At 50.9% G+C, this 16,184-nt stretch overlaps 1 protein-coding gene across 10 annotated transcripts in view; it reads left to right on the top strand.

Moving 5' to 3' along the window:
- Nucleotides 1-15,842, top strand: part of Pcbp3 (poly(rC) binding protein 3) — a 196,208-nt gene extending 180,366 nt beyond the window's left edge. For 2 of the 10 annotated variants that reach the window (XM_029482482.2, XM_029482483.2), the window contains 5 exons: nucleotides 6,640-6,718; nucleotides 7,360-7,419; nucleotides 9,776-9,828; nucleotides 14,259-14,428; nucleotides 15,119-15,841. In XM_029482482.2, the coding sequence (XP_029338342.1) occupies nucleotides 6,640-6,718; nucleotides 7,360-7,419; nucleotides 9,776-9,828; nucleotides 14,259-14,428; nucleotides 15,119-15,155 (399 nt within the window). In that variant the 3' untranslated portion in view covers nucleotides 15,156-15,841. Of the gene's footprint in view, nucleotides 1-6,639; nucleotides 6,719-7,359; nucleotides 7,420-9,775; nucleotides 9,829-14,258; nucleotides 14,429-15,118 lie in introns of those variants that run through there. The other 8 variants (XM_029482485.2, XM_021174922.2, XM_021174920.3 and 5 more) reach the window with 8 other exon arrangements.
- Nucleotides 15,843-16,184: the final 342 nt, after the last annotated feature.

Here is a 16,184-nt window from a genome sequence, read left to right as displayed (position 1 = left end):
GACAAGGATCCCTGAAAGTCAGTGGGAGAGCTGGCATTCCAGTGTGTCTGCAGCAGCCATTAAGGACTCTGGGGATGTAGAACTTCTGGACCTGGTAAGATGTTTATTCTTTAGTTATTACATCTTGAAAACTGTAGAGGCGTGAGAAGGGGCATAGCCTGGGTGCCACATTGGCAATGCCCTCTAACCTGGCATTTGAGGTGACAGACCTTCTGAGCTAGAAGGCTGTCGTGGTGAACACAGGTGGTGCCAGGCACTGCAGAGTGTTGCACGGCTGGCTCCCTCGGGTGCCTCCCTCCTACCTGTTCAGTATCTGCCTCTAGAACCCTGTGGGAATGGGTGAGGATACACTTCCCTCTGATAGTGAGACAGGAGAGAGCTAATAGCACTCTGTGGCTGTCAGCTGTCGCCACACCTTCTGACTCTGTTCTCACCCCAGAACCAGGTACTCGATGGGCCTTCTGTTGACTGAAGCCCAGCCTTTTCTTCCTCTCCCTCATTTCCTTCACTGCTGAGCCAGCCAGTGGTTGAGGCACACCCCGAGTTTGAGGCATACCCACAACCTCAGAAGCCCCTATTATTATGGCCATGACTTATTTCCATTAAAAAGCCTACGAAGTACCATTAAGTAGGGTGGAGAGCGGATCTGATTACGGGCAGCCATTACAGCCCAGGAGACACCAGGATGGAGAGGGATGCCAAGAGGGATAGCCTGGAAAGTCTCTGAAATTAGTAAGAGAAATTAACCATCACAGTTAGCTATCCCAACAAGGTCCAAAAGGATAAACAAAATTATTCCACTGTAGACATGCCAAAATAAAACAGTAACATCGAGGGTCAAGTCAGACCCACAGAGAATAAGATCATGACAGGATCAGAGATATAGTTGACTTCTCATCAGAACCTGACAATCAAAGATGGTGGCATAGTGACAGAAATGCTAGTGTCCTAAAAGTCTGCCTCGAGAAGAGCCTCAAAAGGACTTCAGTATAGCCATTTGTAGAAAAGCAGCTAGACCCAACAGGACCATAGCTAACAGCCTCCTGTATGGCATTCAGGAAAAGAAAAGTTATCCCAGGAGGAAGGCTGGAAGGCAAACAAAGAAAACAGTCGGCATTGGAGAAACACAAATGTAGTGGTGAGTTAGTTAATCCGCTTTGGCTCCTGGTGGGTCCCTCAAGCACTGTACCTGGCCAAGAGCTCTGGATTCACAAGTGAAAGACACACGTGTGCATACACACACCAGCTCATTTTGAAATGCCTTGGCTAGTTCAGTGGCTGGGCACTTCTAAACCTCCCCGTGGCTACCACACACTCCCCTCTGGTATTCTTGAATTAGTATTTGCTAAATCCATGTTTCATCTCTGCTACCTCAGACCCAGTTGGGGGATTGGCCCCTAGAGCCATTTTCCGGAAGCTTACACGTTGGTGGGCCTTTACGTTCTCCTTACTGCCCCTTCATGGACTCCTTCACCTTCTCCTTCTCTCCCTCCATCCCTTGCCTGCACAGTCTAGAAGTCCCACCTCCATCTCCCTGCCCAGCCATTGGCTGTACTACAGTTTTTTATTACCAGTCAAAGCCCGGCTGGAGCCGGGGACCCTCAGGTCTGGAAAGGTGACTTTTGGGAGCCAAATTAAAACAAAGCATTAGAACCAACTCCCAACACACAAATCTACAAAATTAGCATTATTACTAATTTACAACTGGTAGGATTAGCATAATAGAGCTAACTGTATAGAAGTCTATCATTGCACATACATTCAGGATGTAGCAGAGTGGTAGAGTGCTTGCTTAGTTCATGCAAGGCCCAGGTTCAATCCCCAGTACCAGGGATTCAAGGAGAAAAGCATATATAAGATTGTGTGTGTGTGTGTGTGTGTGTGTGTGTGTGTGTGTGTGTGTGTGTATTCTAAAGCTAACTGGCTATGAAAACTTTTGGGGGGAAGTTTTATTTATTTTCTTTCAAGAGTCGTGCCTGAAACATGAGTATCCCCAATTGAAGAGTAGAATGTGAGATGCTAGGAAAATACCAACAACAACAAAAAAAAAACCTGGAGAGTTTGACAAACAGCTCCCAGGAGTCTCAGCATATTTCCCTGACAGTAAGCGACAGATCATGTATGGGCCTAATTAGGATTGCCATGCCATAAGCTACACCTGGCACAACTGCAGGATTCCCAGGGAGGTTCACAAAGTTTGATCACATACCCGACTGTGAAGCAGACTTCAGAATTTAGAATTATAGGCCATTCTCCTCTCACAGAGAACCTCGTGTGAAATTAATGAGGAAGGGAAGCTTTGAAAACCCTGCTTTTAGGACCCAGAAGCAGGCAGGTCCCTGTGACTTCCAGGCCAGGCTGGTCCACACAGTTCCAGGCCAGCTGTGGCTACAAAGTGAGACTACATCTAAAACAAACAAAACAAAACCTGTCTTTGTTGCTCAGAACTCAGGAGGCAGAGACAGAGACAGAGAGATCCCCGAGTTTGTGGCCAGCCTGATCCTTAGAGGGAGTTCAGGGAAAGCCAAGGCTAGACAGAGAAACCCTGCCTCAAAAATCAAGCCAAAGCAAACCGAATAAAATCCCTGGCTTTTTTGAAAGTTCCAACTAAAAGATGCACTGAGTGAAGAGACATCACATTCATGGATAGAAACACTGAGCATTGCAAAGGTGCCAGGTCTTTCCACGCTGGTTTACAAGTACAGCCAGACCCCAAAGGGCCTTTGGGGGAAATTGTGTTGTTTTAAATGTTATATAAATGAACATGGGTCTAAAATCTACAAGGTATCATCAAGGAGGATGATGAAGGATTTCGTTGTAAAGACTCCCTTTTAAAGACTAAGGTTTATTCTAGGGTTGCAATAATGGACACAGTGTAATCTGGGTCCAAGAAGCTGAGAGAGTCTGACTAGACTGTTGCCCTCTAGACAGTCCAGAGTCTAAAGCTACTAGGGCGATGCAGCCTATCGTGACCAGCATTCACTATACTCCCAAGAGAAGGGACCATCTGTGAATGCCCAACAGTGAGGTAATCAATGGCTGTTCTTCATGACAGCAAACATCCTCATGTATCAAGAGCTCCACAAGAGGAGAAAGGTGGCAAGCAGGTTTAGAAAGAAAACTACACAGGAGAGGGTCTATCTGTTCTCTGGTCAGGGAAGGAGTTTATAAGGAAAACACAAGCACAGACCAGAGTTCAGAGCTTCAATACAGCGTCATCATCTCTCAAGAGCACCATTAGAAAGGTCTGTGCAGTGATGAATCAGCAGCAACTGACTGTGTTTGAAAATTGGGCAGAAGATCCTACAACTATTTCCCCAGTGCAATGACGTGCATCTGCCCGTGTGATGGGTTCACTGCCTTCACTTGCTCATGAGTCACTGAGCTACAAGCATACCAGCACTTGTCTATGTTTTGCATTCTCAAGCACCCTCAAGTGGAAAGGGTCACAGGAGATCATACAGTGTGACAACTTGTCTCTTTCCTGTCTGCTTGATGACCTCTTCCTCTCTTGCTCCTCTCTCTCTCTCCCTCTCCTCACTACTTTGGAGGAAAGGATTTATTTGCTTACATTTCCAGGTCAGAATCCATCTTTAAGGAAAATCAGGGCAGGGACTGAAGCAGAAAGCATGGAAGAATGCTGCTTTCTGGCTCATGTTCAGGTAGCTTTCTCATATAGCCCAGTCCCATCCCTTAGAGGAGGTGCTGCCCAATGGGCAGGACCCTCACGCATCAGTCATCAATCAAGACAGTCTCTTACAGATGTGACCACAGGCCAGTCTAACCTGGACAGTCTCTCAGCTGAGACTCCCCCTTCCCAAGTGAGTGCAAGTTATGTCAAGTTGACAATAAGATCTAATTAGCACTAACTAGTCCTTGTCAACTTGATGTACAAAAATATCACTGTTAAGCCATAGCCTTTCCTTTCTTGTCTCCAAGATCTCATGTCAATATCATAACATAGAATATAGTACAACTTTCAAGTCTCACACTTTACATTTTTCCATAATTTAAATGTTCAAGGGTTTTGGTTTTGTTTTGAAGTCAAAATGTGGGCTCCTATTAAAAAAAAAAAAAAAAAAAGGTTACCTTACTGCTTAATTCAAACAAAAGAACTGGGCTAGAAAAACAATCAGATCAAAGGAAGCCTAAACTTAGCAGGGAAAAGTCTAAATCCTGTAACTCTGTCTGGCAACTGGGACTCATCTGGGCTCCTACAGGTTTGGGCAGCCTTATCTCTCCAGCTCTGCTATTCACTGGCTTGTCCCCTAAAACTAATCTTAACATGGCAGAACTACCAAAAGCAAAAGTAGAAGACCTCTCAGCATTTAATCCTCTAACCGTTGGGGAGACTGAGTTCCAAAGAGGTAGAGTAGCCTGATGAGAACAGAGCCATTCCGAGAAGGGAATACTGACTGCTCTCCCTCTCTCCTGTGTACTACCTCAGCACATGCCCATCCACTGGCCTAGCCCTGCCCCTGTGACACCACTGCATTTATTTGCTAGTGTGGCAATTTTTTTTTAATAGAAGAAAACCTATTGGAATAGAGAAGAGGTTAGAGTTCTGGGACTACTGGGCTTCTGAACGTCAGAGTCTGATATGAGTGGAGCCAACTTCATAGGTTTCATTGTTTTTCCTCTGCCCTGCTAGTGAGTAGATTCTGAGGCCCAGCATGGGCAGATGGGTATCACCTGTGAGACCAGCAGGAGACAATACCATGGAGCAGATGGGCTGCTTGGAAGCCCTTCAAAGCTCACGGTGACTCTTCACCCTAGGTGGTATAGAGGCAGCACCCCACAAACTGCTGTCAGTCACAGAGGAAATTGCTGAGGCCTTGAGACCCCACATATTTGGTCCACATTAAATCCATCAGGCTTATTCCCTTGGCACTTAGCCCATATCCCCTGTTCCATATTCCATTCTCCTGCCATCTCAAACCAACCATTGCCCCATACGTAGTCTGAGGATTCAGGCAGATGAAGACAGCTTGTTACATCCTCAGACATGACAAGGTCTTCTGGACATGCTCTTCTGCCTTTGCCGAGTGTGTCCACTCTAGTGGCTTAGTATGCCCATTGATGCAGAGTCAGAACAGACATAGATGTAGGCCATATGAAAACTAGGCTTTGTCTGGTCTGGCATAGTCACCTATATGGTGCAACACAGCAGAGATTAGAGGTACTGTATCAGTTCCTGCTATGGCCTGTCATATACCATGTCTTCAAGGGACTTTTGAGCAGAGTCTGACCCCAAGTCACACATCCCCTAATTTGACCTGCTCAGGATGCAGCCAGGTCCTTCTGCCATCTTCCTGGGGAGGAGGTCAGATGTGAAAAAGGTAGAGTAGCCCAGTGCCAGGCTAAGGACGCTGGCTTTTTGGATCTGCTAATACCCTAAAGCCTCAGGTTCGTGAGTTCTGTCTCAGAGATGGCACTCAGCTTACAGGAGCAGGAGAGAGCTGACCAGCCAGCAAGTACCCCAGAAGCCATCCTGTAGGCCAGCATCGGGCCAATCCCCAGTCTTTGCAGGGCTTTAATGTAAGCTTTGAGGGTGCCTTGCACCGAGAGGCTGAGTGCAGGAAAGCCCTGATGGAGGCATCTAGACAAGCAGCTTGACCCTGAGTCCATCTGACCCTCGTTCTGTTTGAGGTGCGCTCACCAGCAGCAAAGGCAACATCTCTACAGAGCACCCCACTCCCTAGTCATAATGCCCTCTGATAACAATGTCTCAGTCCCTGACAGCTATGTCACCTAACTGTGAAGACAGCAGGAACCCAGGCCAGACTCCAGAGCCTGTGCTTGATGACATGCAAAGAAGGGTCAACACCTTTCCTGTGGGTGTGCTTGCAGTCTGATGGGCCCCTGTTCTGTGATGCCCTTGTACCATCCTCTGCACGGTGCCCTAGCTTTTCAAAAGGGTAGTGTGGTTCAGAGCGTCTACCCACCCTGCACTGTTGCTCAAAAAGTGTGGCTAGGCCTAGTCTCTTATTCTCTGATCTTTATATTCAGAGAAAATGAACTATGGAATCAGATATTCAAGCTCTGTCTTGACAAGCTCAGTGGCTGGTGGGAGCTGAGGTGTAGCTGGTGGGACAGCAGCGAGCAGCAGCAATGCTACTTCTATGGAAAGCTTCTTCAGGGGTCCTCTACATCTCACTTAAGCCCTGGACCCCATATAAGACAAGACAGGGCAGGCTCTAGATCTACCAGCCAGCTGCTCCCCACCCTACCCCCCAGGCTGCCTTGCCTTAAAATGGGGCCGGCAGTCCAGGAGGTGGGGGAAGCCTGGTGTGAAGCTAGAACCAGAGAAGCTAGGTTGAATCTGCTGGTCTCCCAGGAGCCCTGCTGGTCCTGTTCTGTGTCTCTCAGAGCCCCGCCCCCAGGGCTGCTGGCTCCTCCCCTCCTCACTAGACCTGTAAGGAAAAGGCACAATTCACTCAGTCTCTTGCCTGCTGGCAGCCAGGCCCATTGGTTCCACCCAGGCCAAGTCCTTGTGTCCTGCTGCACTGTCTGCCATGTGTCCGCATGGCCCCTCTGAACCTCTCTGTGCAAAAGTTCTGTGACTGCCATTTTTAACTTGGTGTGACTTGTACTCGATGACAATAACCTTCTTAGCTCTCGTGTCCCTCCTACCCCCAGCAGTTGACCAAGCTCCACCAGTTGGCCATGCAGCAAACCCCCTTTCCTCCCCTCGGACAGACCAACCCCGCTTTCCCCGGTACGTACCCAGCTGCCCTTTTCTGACCTTCTCTTCTCACCTGGGGACTCGCTTTCTCTCTCTTTCTCTCTGAGCTCCCTGCGGTTCAGTGAGTAGCACAGGTGCTGCCAGAGCTCTGGATGCTGAATCTTGCAGTGTTAACGCAGTGGGCTGCATACAGCTGAGGCCGGGCGGGTCGGTCTGCCTCCCGCGGTGGGCTACTTTACTGCCCCTCGGCTTCCATGTTCTTGCCTTTTGAGGGACTTCCATGCAGAGCAGCGCTCTGTGTCACCCACAGTCCATCCCCAGGTGGCTTTTCCTGGCCAGGCTTGGAGCACATCATTTCCTGCATCAAGCATTCTGACCGCAGAAATGACCCCCAGGCCTGGCTGCTGCAGCCCCTCCTAGGATAGCACTGACAGAGCTAGCCTGCACTCAGGCCAGTGGTGAATCAGACAGAGGGGCTGGCTACAGCCTGGCCGGGCATCTGCCTCAGATGTCCCTCACTGAAGCAGAGCCACCCCTATGGCTGGTGGAAAACACACTGGCCATGCATGTCGGCTGTGCATGCACCAATCATATTTTGAGCTTTCCTAGTTGAAGGGACCTTGCTTCTCTCCTTGAGGGCAAAACATTAAACCTCTCTCTTCTTTGCTCTCCAGGAGAAAAGCTGCCTTTACACTCCTCCGAAGAAGCTCAAAATCTGATGGGCCAGTCGTCAGGTAAAACAGACCACAGGACTGGGGGAGCAGGCCAGGGGGCATGTACAGAGGACAAGGGTACCCACACCTATGACAGCTGAGTGTCTAGCTCCCAACTTGGCTGACAGTAGAAAGTTTCTGGGGGCGTAAGCTGTGGACTGAGCTGTGGGGACCACCCAGGAGCCAAGTGCTCCATTGTTAGTGAATGGTGTGTCTGAGCAAGTACAGAGCCACCCTGTGCACAGTTGGGTAGCCTAAGGCATTGTGCCCCACATGAGGAGGGCCTATCTCGAGTTGCCACTAATTCCCCAGCTGTGCAGTGTGTTGGGGTGCATAGCGAGAACATGACTGTGGGGACCACAGAATGGTATGTGCTTCTTAAAGATGGGATTCCAAGGAGATAGGCGCTAACTCTTAGAAGATAGACACTAACTCTGGGCTGGGTGTGTCTGCACCTTCTGTTTTTCATTTAAATGTCATCCCCCAGGACACAGCGGGGTGATGTGTATGTAGTCTGTGATGCGGTGACTCAGGGAACAAACAGCCTTGGGAAAAGAGATAGACTGGGGCCAAGTGTGTTTTCTGGGTCCTAGGAGGGAATTATCATACACTTCAGACCTTCGTGCCACTGTGGGTACACGTGGCCATTGATGCAGCCTCAGAAAGAGTGTCACGCCATGCTTTTGTGTGACAACTTGATCATGGCCGTAGAAACCTAGAGTACAGTACATATGCAGGTGAACATGGCAGGAAGGGTGTGTGCTGAGGCAACAGTTAGCTGCATGGGGCAGTGCAACTGGCTCTGAAGCCTTGTCCTGAGTAGACACGCCCTTAACTACCCACTTAACGTTGGTGTCCCTGCAAAAGGATTCTTGTTCTTCGCCCAGTCAAATGTAACATCTGACAGATGTCCCCTGCTGCCCCAGGAACTCCTGTCCAGTACTCCAGTAGTACTTTCAAGTGATATTTTATATGTCCCTGTGTCTGTAATGTTTGTAGATTCCCTAAAATAGCCAAATAATTGTATTTTTAAACTATTATTAAAAGGAGGTGAGGGGTAGGAAACTGCAGATTTCAGTCTGTAAATGGCAGAGATGGATGGGTTTGTTCATTCAGCACTTCTGCCTGGGCCCGACTGCTAGACATCCGCCCTTGGGGGTCACCCTCTGGCAGGAGCCAATAACCATGTGAGATGAGACTTTAAGGAGGTGGCCTATCCAGGGAGCTAGTGGGAAGGAACAAGGCTGGAAGGGGAGTTGGGAAGATAAGGGGCACAGTGAGAAGTAGGGGCTTGCAGGGCAGTGGTGGTACACGCCTTTAATCCTACCAGTTGAGAGACAGAGGCAAACAGATTTCTGACTTCAAAGCCAGCCTGGTCTGTAGAGTGAGTTCCAGGACAACCAGGGTTATACAGAAAAATTCTGTCTCAGAAAACAAACAAACAAACAAAAAAAACAAAACAAAAAAATAGAAGTAGGGACCCCCCCCAAGATTGTCATAGGGAGGAGCCTGGGTTTTGTGGCTGTTTGGATGTGGTACTGAATGGGGTCAGTGCAGAGGCAGGGCCAGTAAGTAAGAGTGCCAAGTGAGGGGACAACCTGGGTTCTGGGGCATTCTGAAGCGGTGTGTGTAGAGCTGGCCATCTAGAGAATATATAGAGCCTTGAGTCCGGACCCAGCAGCCCTGTGCAGGGACCTTTGCTGAGTCTAAAGGCAACAGGACCAGCTTCAGGACTTGCAGACCTGAGCTGTCTGTCTGTTGCTGAAATGAGGCTGCTGTGTACAAAGCATGCACCATCCCAGAAGCACAGCCAGTGTACCTTCCACTGTGGCGGTCCCTTGGGGGTATTGTCACTGTTTCTGAGGTAGGGAGAAGTTGCATGTGGCCTGTTATCTGGTGACATAGTTGAGACTTGCAAAGATGAGAAGCTGGGCCTAGCCATGGGCTGCGGCCTCTGGACAGAATTGTGTCAGAAGTAGAATTATCAGTGGGTGCTTGGCCACTTGTGGCTTCCTGCAGCGGAACCCACATAAGGTCTCAGTGTGGAACGGAGTGGGGTACAGCACCCTCAAGTCTTCTTGAACAGAGGAGACCACTCAATGTCAATGTGACCAATGTGGTCTATGGCCCAGCTGCCTTGTAACCCCCTGAGGTGTGACGCCTGCCCTCTTTTTAGCTCAGGGCCTGCCAGGCTGTATATGCAAGGTGTGAGTTTTTAGAACTCTGGAGTTTGGGTTATCCTGGGCAGCACCAGGGCCTGGGCCCCTAGACTGTGCTGTTCTTCACCTCAGCTGGCCCAAGGAAATATGGACCCGATCTGGCTGTGGCAGTAAACTGTTTTTCCTCCAACCTAATCATGTTCCCTTGGTGTGCCCAGGTCTGGATGCCAGCCCACCGGCCAGCACTCATGAGCTCACCATTCCCAATGATGTGAGTATACCCCCTGCTCCTGCCTGTCTACACACACAGTTCCAGTGATACCCTCAAGGCTGGACCCACTGTTGCATCTTTTGCCTCCTTTCTTTTCCACCTTCAACTGATACCATTCCCGTGAAAGATGCAGACAAGAAAGAAGTGGAACATCAGGGTGAATCAGAAGTCAGCCAGCACCAGAGCTGGGCCGGGAGTCTGACAACAGCAGCAGTACCCTGGCTTAGGGGCCTTGCGAGTAGGGTGGTCCAGGAAGGCTCTGGAGTGATATGACCCATACTGGAGGTTTGAGAGTCTCTGACACAAGAAGTTGCTTGTATGTCACAGGGTGTCTGAATCCTTTACTCTAGCATCCCCTAATTTGTCCAACCACAGCTGTGGTCTCAAGAGCTTGTTAGCACACTTAGCCCTCTCAGGCTGAACAGGGGTCTCGAGAGGTGGTGGTAGTCTCTGAATCAGTGGCTCCACACCAGGAGAACCAAGAAGAAGAGCCCATGTCTTTGAGAGTGGGTGCCAAGATAGCAGAAGGGACAGTCTGTGTGGGCCATGCAGGGGTGACCTCCTTTTCAACCTGTCTAGTATTGAGGCTTTCTCTGCCCTAAAGCTAGTCAGCCTCCGTCTTTGTTTTTGTCTGATTCTGTCTGTCTGTCTGTGCCTGCCTGCCTGTCTGTACAGAGACTTTATGGGTGTACATATACATTTGCCCATATAGGCATCTGTGGAAGCCAGAGGTTGACGCTGGGCTGTGTGTCTCAGTTGCTCCTCCATGTTATAGGATCTTGCTGAGCCTAGAGCACTCTCTCTCAGCTAGTTGGCTGGCTAGAAAGCTTGAGAGATTCTCATGTCTCCATCCCTGCCCCTGGGGATACAGACAGTGGCCATCAAGCCTGGCTTTTAATGTGGGTGCCAAGGATCCAAACACGGGTCCCCATGCTCACACAGCAGGCCCTGGGTGTGTATGTGTGTCTGTCTGTCTGTCTGTCTGTGTGTTTCTGTATGTTTCCATATGAAGGTCAGAGGTTAACCTTTGGTGTTGATACAATCTCTCACCAGGACCTGGGGCTCACCAATTAGGTTAGATTGGCTGGCCACGGTACCCTGGGAGTCCACCTGACTCTTGTGATATTACAAGCATGTGCCACCACACTTGGGTGCTGGAGATTAAGCTGAGGACTTCATCTTGGGTGGCAAGCACTTGACCTACTAATTTCTCTCTTCAGACCTTGGACTTAGAAGACCAGCCCCTCCCCTCCATCTGAACCAACTTCAGGAAACTCAGAGGTTAAGAGTCTAAGGGGACCCCGAGGCTTGAGTGTAGATGGCAAACAGTTGGGCAGCAGAGTAAACTGGCCAGGAGAGAAACCATGAGCCATCTGCATAGTGCCCCTGAACTTCAAGGAAATACTGTCACTACCCTCACCCAACCCGTCTGGCTGCAGATGGCCTCCAGAAGGGGCTCTGCCACCAGCCCCAAGCATCTGTCCTGTTACCTGACAACCTCAGGTTTCCCTAGTCTGTAGGAGCCTTCATAGGCATCAGCCCCAGTGACCTGGTAGCATTGGTGTGCAGCCTTTAGCTCTGATAACATTGGAGGTTGGACCATCTTGGCGGCTATCTTTATGGGTGAGACTCCTGCTTTGTAAGTGTAGAGGATCTCTGCTTTGTCCATTCCTCTTCCCACTCCTTGTGTGATGGTTCCTCCAGCACAGGGGTTCACCAGTACATGCTCCATCAGATGGAGCCAGGGCTTCTTGAAAGGCTGTTAACGTGAACCCTACCTTACCAGCACTGGGACACAAGCTTCTGTTTAACCTGAAATGGACTAAAGGGCACCCAGGGCTGGCCTGGTGGGGAGCAGCAGACCTGTTTGCTCTGCTGCCATGCAGTGGCTGAACACTGGCTGACCTAGCCTGTCCTGTCACCCTGAAGTCTTTCACAGCTCAGAGCTTCCCCTTTTTCACCCTGCACAGGAAGGCCATAGAATCTATGGCATAGAGGGTTTCCGCTCACCCTGACCTTTATAGAAGGGACTAGGCTAAAGGCCTCCAAGGACCAGTGGAGGGACACCTGCAGCCTCCCATTCTTGGACGCAAGGAAGGAACCAGAACATGATCATCCTGACCCTTTCTAGGGACTGGTCTAGATCTATCTCCTGCTCACAGTGGAATCAGTCTCCTCCCTCATCTGCAGATGATGTATCTGTTCTATCCAGGATACATGGGCTTTCCTAGGTGGAGACCTGGAGACCATTCCTATATGGCTAATGCTATAGAGCTTGCCCTAGGACATTCAGTCTGGGGCACTTAAGGCCCCGATGCTCTGCTGTGAGCACCTGCCTGAAGGCTCAGGCCTTTCCCTGGTCATGAGTCTTAGTAGAAAAGGAAACCAATACTTCCCCCATGGTTCTGAGAGGAGGGGACCAGTCAGTCTTGCCGCAGTGCTTGTGGGCTTGGCAGGCGTTGTTTCAGAACCCGTCCTGTTTCTGCACGTTCCTACAGCTTTTTGAAATTTGTGGTGTGAAGCCAAATAGGTGGGAATAGCATGAGCCTAGGGCTGGATGTCAGTGGGGTCCTAGTGAGGCCACGTGGGCGAGCACTTTGAGCTGCTACCCGCCATAGGCCTAAGTCATCACAGGAGCACCTCTAAGAGCAGGGCCCAGCAGTGTGTTGGGATCCTGGTACATTCAAGGGCCAGCCAACATCTCTCCTGCTCCAAACCCCTCCAAGTGTGGGGCACAGGCCACAGAACAGCTTAGGATCTTTGAGGTATGAGCCCAGGAGGGAGGACCACTCAAGAGACACACTTCGGGTGTAAAGAAGAGAGTATGAATCTAGACAGAAACAGGAAGGGAGGGTCAGCTTCCTCCAGGTCCTGTTGGAGAGGAAATGGCAGCAACCAGGCAGGGTCTGTGCTGGGAGGGTAGCAAGTGCCACCCAAACCTGAGTGTGAATCCAGATGATCCTGGAGCTGCCAGGAGGGGTACGAGAAGCGAAAGAGACCATACCTATGGTGCACCCTCCTGAATGATGGTCTTCAAAGACATGTGGCCACACATTGTCCCTCAGCGCAGGAGCCATGCTCCCACCCAGGGGCCACCCTGCCTCACCTAGCCTTGACCACAGAAGAGCCCCATAGCTTTTCTGCCAGAAGGACGGAGCACAGGCAGGCAAGTCAGTTGAGCCATGGCTGTGTGCACGTTAGGAAGCCCTCCTCTCTGCCACAGGGTCAGACTGACATGGGCATGAGAAGTAGGCCATGGGCAGAGCCCAGCCAGAGCAGAGAATAGTGGGCAGGACTTGAGAAATAAAGACGGGTGAGACCCAGAGACATATAAGAAGGCAAGATGCTGAACAGCTCTGGAGGAGAGGTTCACTGTGTTCAGATAGCCTCGTTGTCAGAGCTCAGTGAGAAATATAGATAATCAGCAGATGGCCATAATGGGAAGCAGAGCGCAGAGCACATACCCCTTAGGACAAGAGCTGGTCTCTTGGTGCCTCCGCTCACCCAGGTGCCCTGTTGTCCATCGTGCAGGTTTGGAAGCAGATTCTCCTCCTGTACCTCAGGTCCAGCCCAGCCTTCTTCCTGGCATCTCAGTGCTTGAGAGCAGCTTGTGTCTAGACCTCAGGATGTTGCCCAGCCAGCCAGGTGCCTGGCCAGTATTCCTTTCCTACCTCAGAGCACTCATTGGTGAGGAAAGTTGAGGGATGTCATCTGGCTCCTCTGCAGTCTTCTCTGGGGTCCAGGATGCCCCCACCATGGAACAGGGTAGACGGGAGAGACACATACCCACCTGTAGCTGTTGCCAGAGGAAAGATCTTGACCTCCAGGATGGAGGGTCCTCTCCTCCCTAAGCTGCCTTAGAAGTGGTCCACACTCCTGATAGCTTCACTGGCCCCGGGTCTCTGCATCCATTAAACAGAGCTCACCATGCAAACACTTGGATTTTTCCTCAGCTTCATCTGAGTCCCCCCAAAGGATAGATTTCAGCAGTAGTGAAGCTCAGGTGCTCCTACGTGTCTGTGGTGCTTACTCTCTGGCACATCCGTCCTCCCTGTGAGGGTACCACCAGAAGGCCCTGACCCAGCTAGGCCAGAGCTGGTACAGGGTTCCCCCACTCAGCCTGAATCACATCTGACCAGGTAGAGGAAGCCACTATGAGAATGGCCATGTCCCTTGTGAGGACTTTTCCCAGAAAGACACTCAGCAGAGGCAGTAAGACTGTCAACAGTGGAGCTGGAACCTCTCTCACATTGTCCTAGGGACCAGGCTCGGGACTTTGCAGTGCCTGCGTTCTTTCCAGAGCGCTGAGTTCATAGGCAGTGTTTCCAGCCTAGCCTATCCCCTGAGGTGACCCCACAGGGCTTCCACAGATGCCCCCAAAGGGATAGGCTGGACTTTTCTCTAAGAGATGCCTCCGTCATTCCTTCTAGCTTATAGGCTGCATAATTGGACGCCAAGGCACCAAAATCAATGAAATCCGACAGATGTCTGGAGCTCAGATCAAAATCGCCAATGCCACTGAAGGGTCATCAGAGCGCCAGATTACCATCACAGGGACCCCAGCCAACATCAGCCTTGCCCAGTATCTCATCAACGCTAGGTGAGCAATTCCTCAGTGGCTGGGCCCTCACTAGCTATGACTCGCAGCCCCACACCCTGACTGATACAGTAGAAGTTCAGGCATGTGGGGAGAGGTGTGATGGGGACCAGCCTCCACAGGGAAATGGACCACTGTTCAACAAGGAGCTAGGAAGCTACGGTGAGAGCCGTGCCCATTTTCCTATTTCCCTCTTCCCAGCCTGTACTTAGGCTATGCCCGTCTGCCTTAGGCAAGGGGTTTGGCAGGCTTGTAGTAAGTCTGGGGGTAGGGATGTAGGGAAATGCCTGGCTCCTGCCTCGCCTGCCCCAAATCCAGTATGAGCAACCCTCCTGAAACAGCGCAGGGTTCCTATGCATGTCACAGCTCCTTCTATGACAGTCCTGAAGCCCCTGCTTAAAAATCTGGAGCCCCCACTGGAGCCAACTGGGTGCTTAGCCCCTGGCCCAATGCTCTACCCTGGAAGGATCCAAACTCTGTCAGCAAGATTGAGTGACAGGCACAGGGCCAGGTTAAGTGCTACAGAGCTGATGGGGCAGGCTTTCCCCCTGTTGTCTTGGTGGATCCTGCAGCTCATGGCCACTAAGTAATAGCTCATCCCCTGGACATGGAGAGTTGCCCTCCCCCTACTGCCTCACACCCATCTCATCGCAGAAGTCTGTAACATGTCTCCCATGCCTTTGTCTGTTCCAGGCTGACGTCTGAGGTCACCGGGATGGGTGCACTCTAACCTACCCAAGGTCCTCCACTGCACACATCGGATGGCTCCAGCCCGCAGCCTCACCAGCTGGCACACTGTACAGACTGCCTGTCCTTCCTTGCAGATATGAATAGAGCGTTTTCTTTACAAACAGATGATAGTGCGTGTCTGCCCACTCAGGCCCTGTGCGCTCCGTGTTAGTGTAGCCCTCCACGCATTGGCATGCAGCTCTTTACTTTACTGCTCAACGTATTCCCAAATGTGATGTTTCAGAGATTTATTCCTCAGTATCCATGTGACTGTCTGTTTAAAAGTTGGTTTGATGCTTTAACAGCACTTCCTATGTCCTGCTGTCCCTTGTTCTCAGAGACCCTCCTCTCTCACCCAGTCTACTGACTCATTTCCAAGCCCTAGGTTGTATGCAGGGATCAGAGGTACTTTTATTGCAACCTGCAGGGAGTGTCTGGAAGAGGAGGGACTTGGGGGTGTATCTAAGGAGCAGGGTAGAGTGCCAGAGGGTGGGGTGGGACCCTGACTTCACTGGGATATCTCGGGGAGGGGGCACTTGTGCCCTCCAGGTGTCTTCCAAGATGGCTAAGAACAAGGACTTGCCAGAAAGTTCATCTACACCCATCAGAGTTTAATAAATGTCGTGTTCCTCCCCCATGGCTCTGGCTTCTCTCTGCTACCCTGTCCTCAGTACCCATACCCCCTGTGAGACGCACTGGTACCCAGCCTGAGAGTAAGAAGATCTGGTTCTGTTCTTGCCCAGGTCCTAGAGCACCAGGTCCTAGCCTGTAAAGCTGCCCAGCATGGAGACTGCCTGTGTCTGACAGGGCACCATCCATACAGCCTTACACCACCCAAGGGACCATTCTTCACTGTCACCCCTTGGCACTGAAGTTCCATTCCTCCCTTCTCTTAGTGGAGGGCCGGGGCAGAGGTACAGTTGCCCAGGGCACAACACAACTTGGTTGTAGCCCGTGGCCCAACTCCAAAGGCCCTGGTACCTACCCCCAACCTCTGATTGGGGGGAGGGGGGTTCAGGCAAGAACAGCA

This window comes from Mus caroli, unplaced genomic scaffold (genome assembly GCF_978045245.1).
Source record: "Mus caroli unplaced genomic scaffold, Mus_caroli_1 scaffold_9, whole genome shotgun sequence".
In the NCBI taxonomy this organism is placed as follows: Eukaryota; Metazoa; Chordata; class Mammalia; order Rodentia; family Muridae; genus Mus; species Mus caroli.
This window is presented reverse-complemented; position numbering and strand designations above follow the sequence as displayed.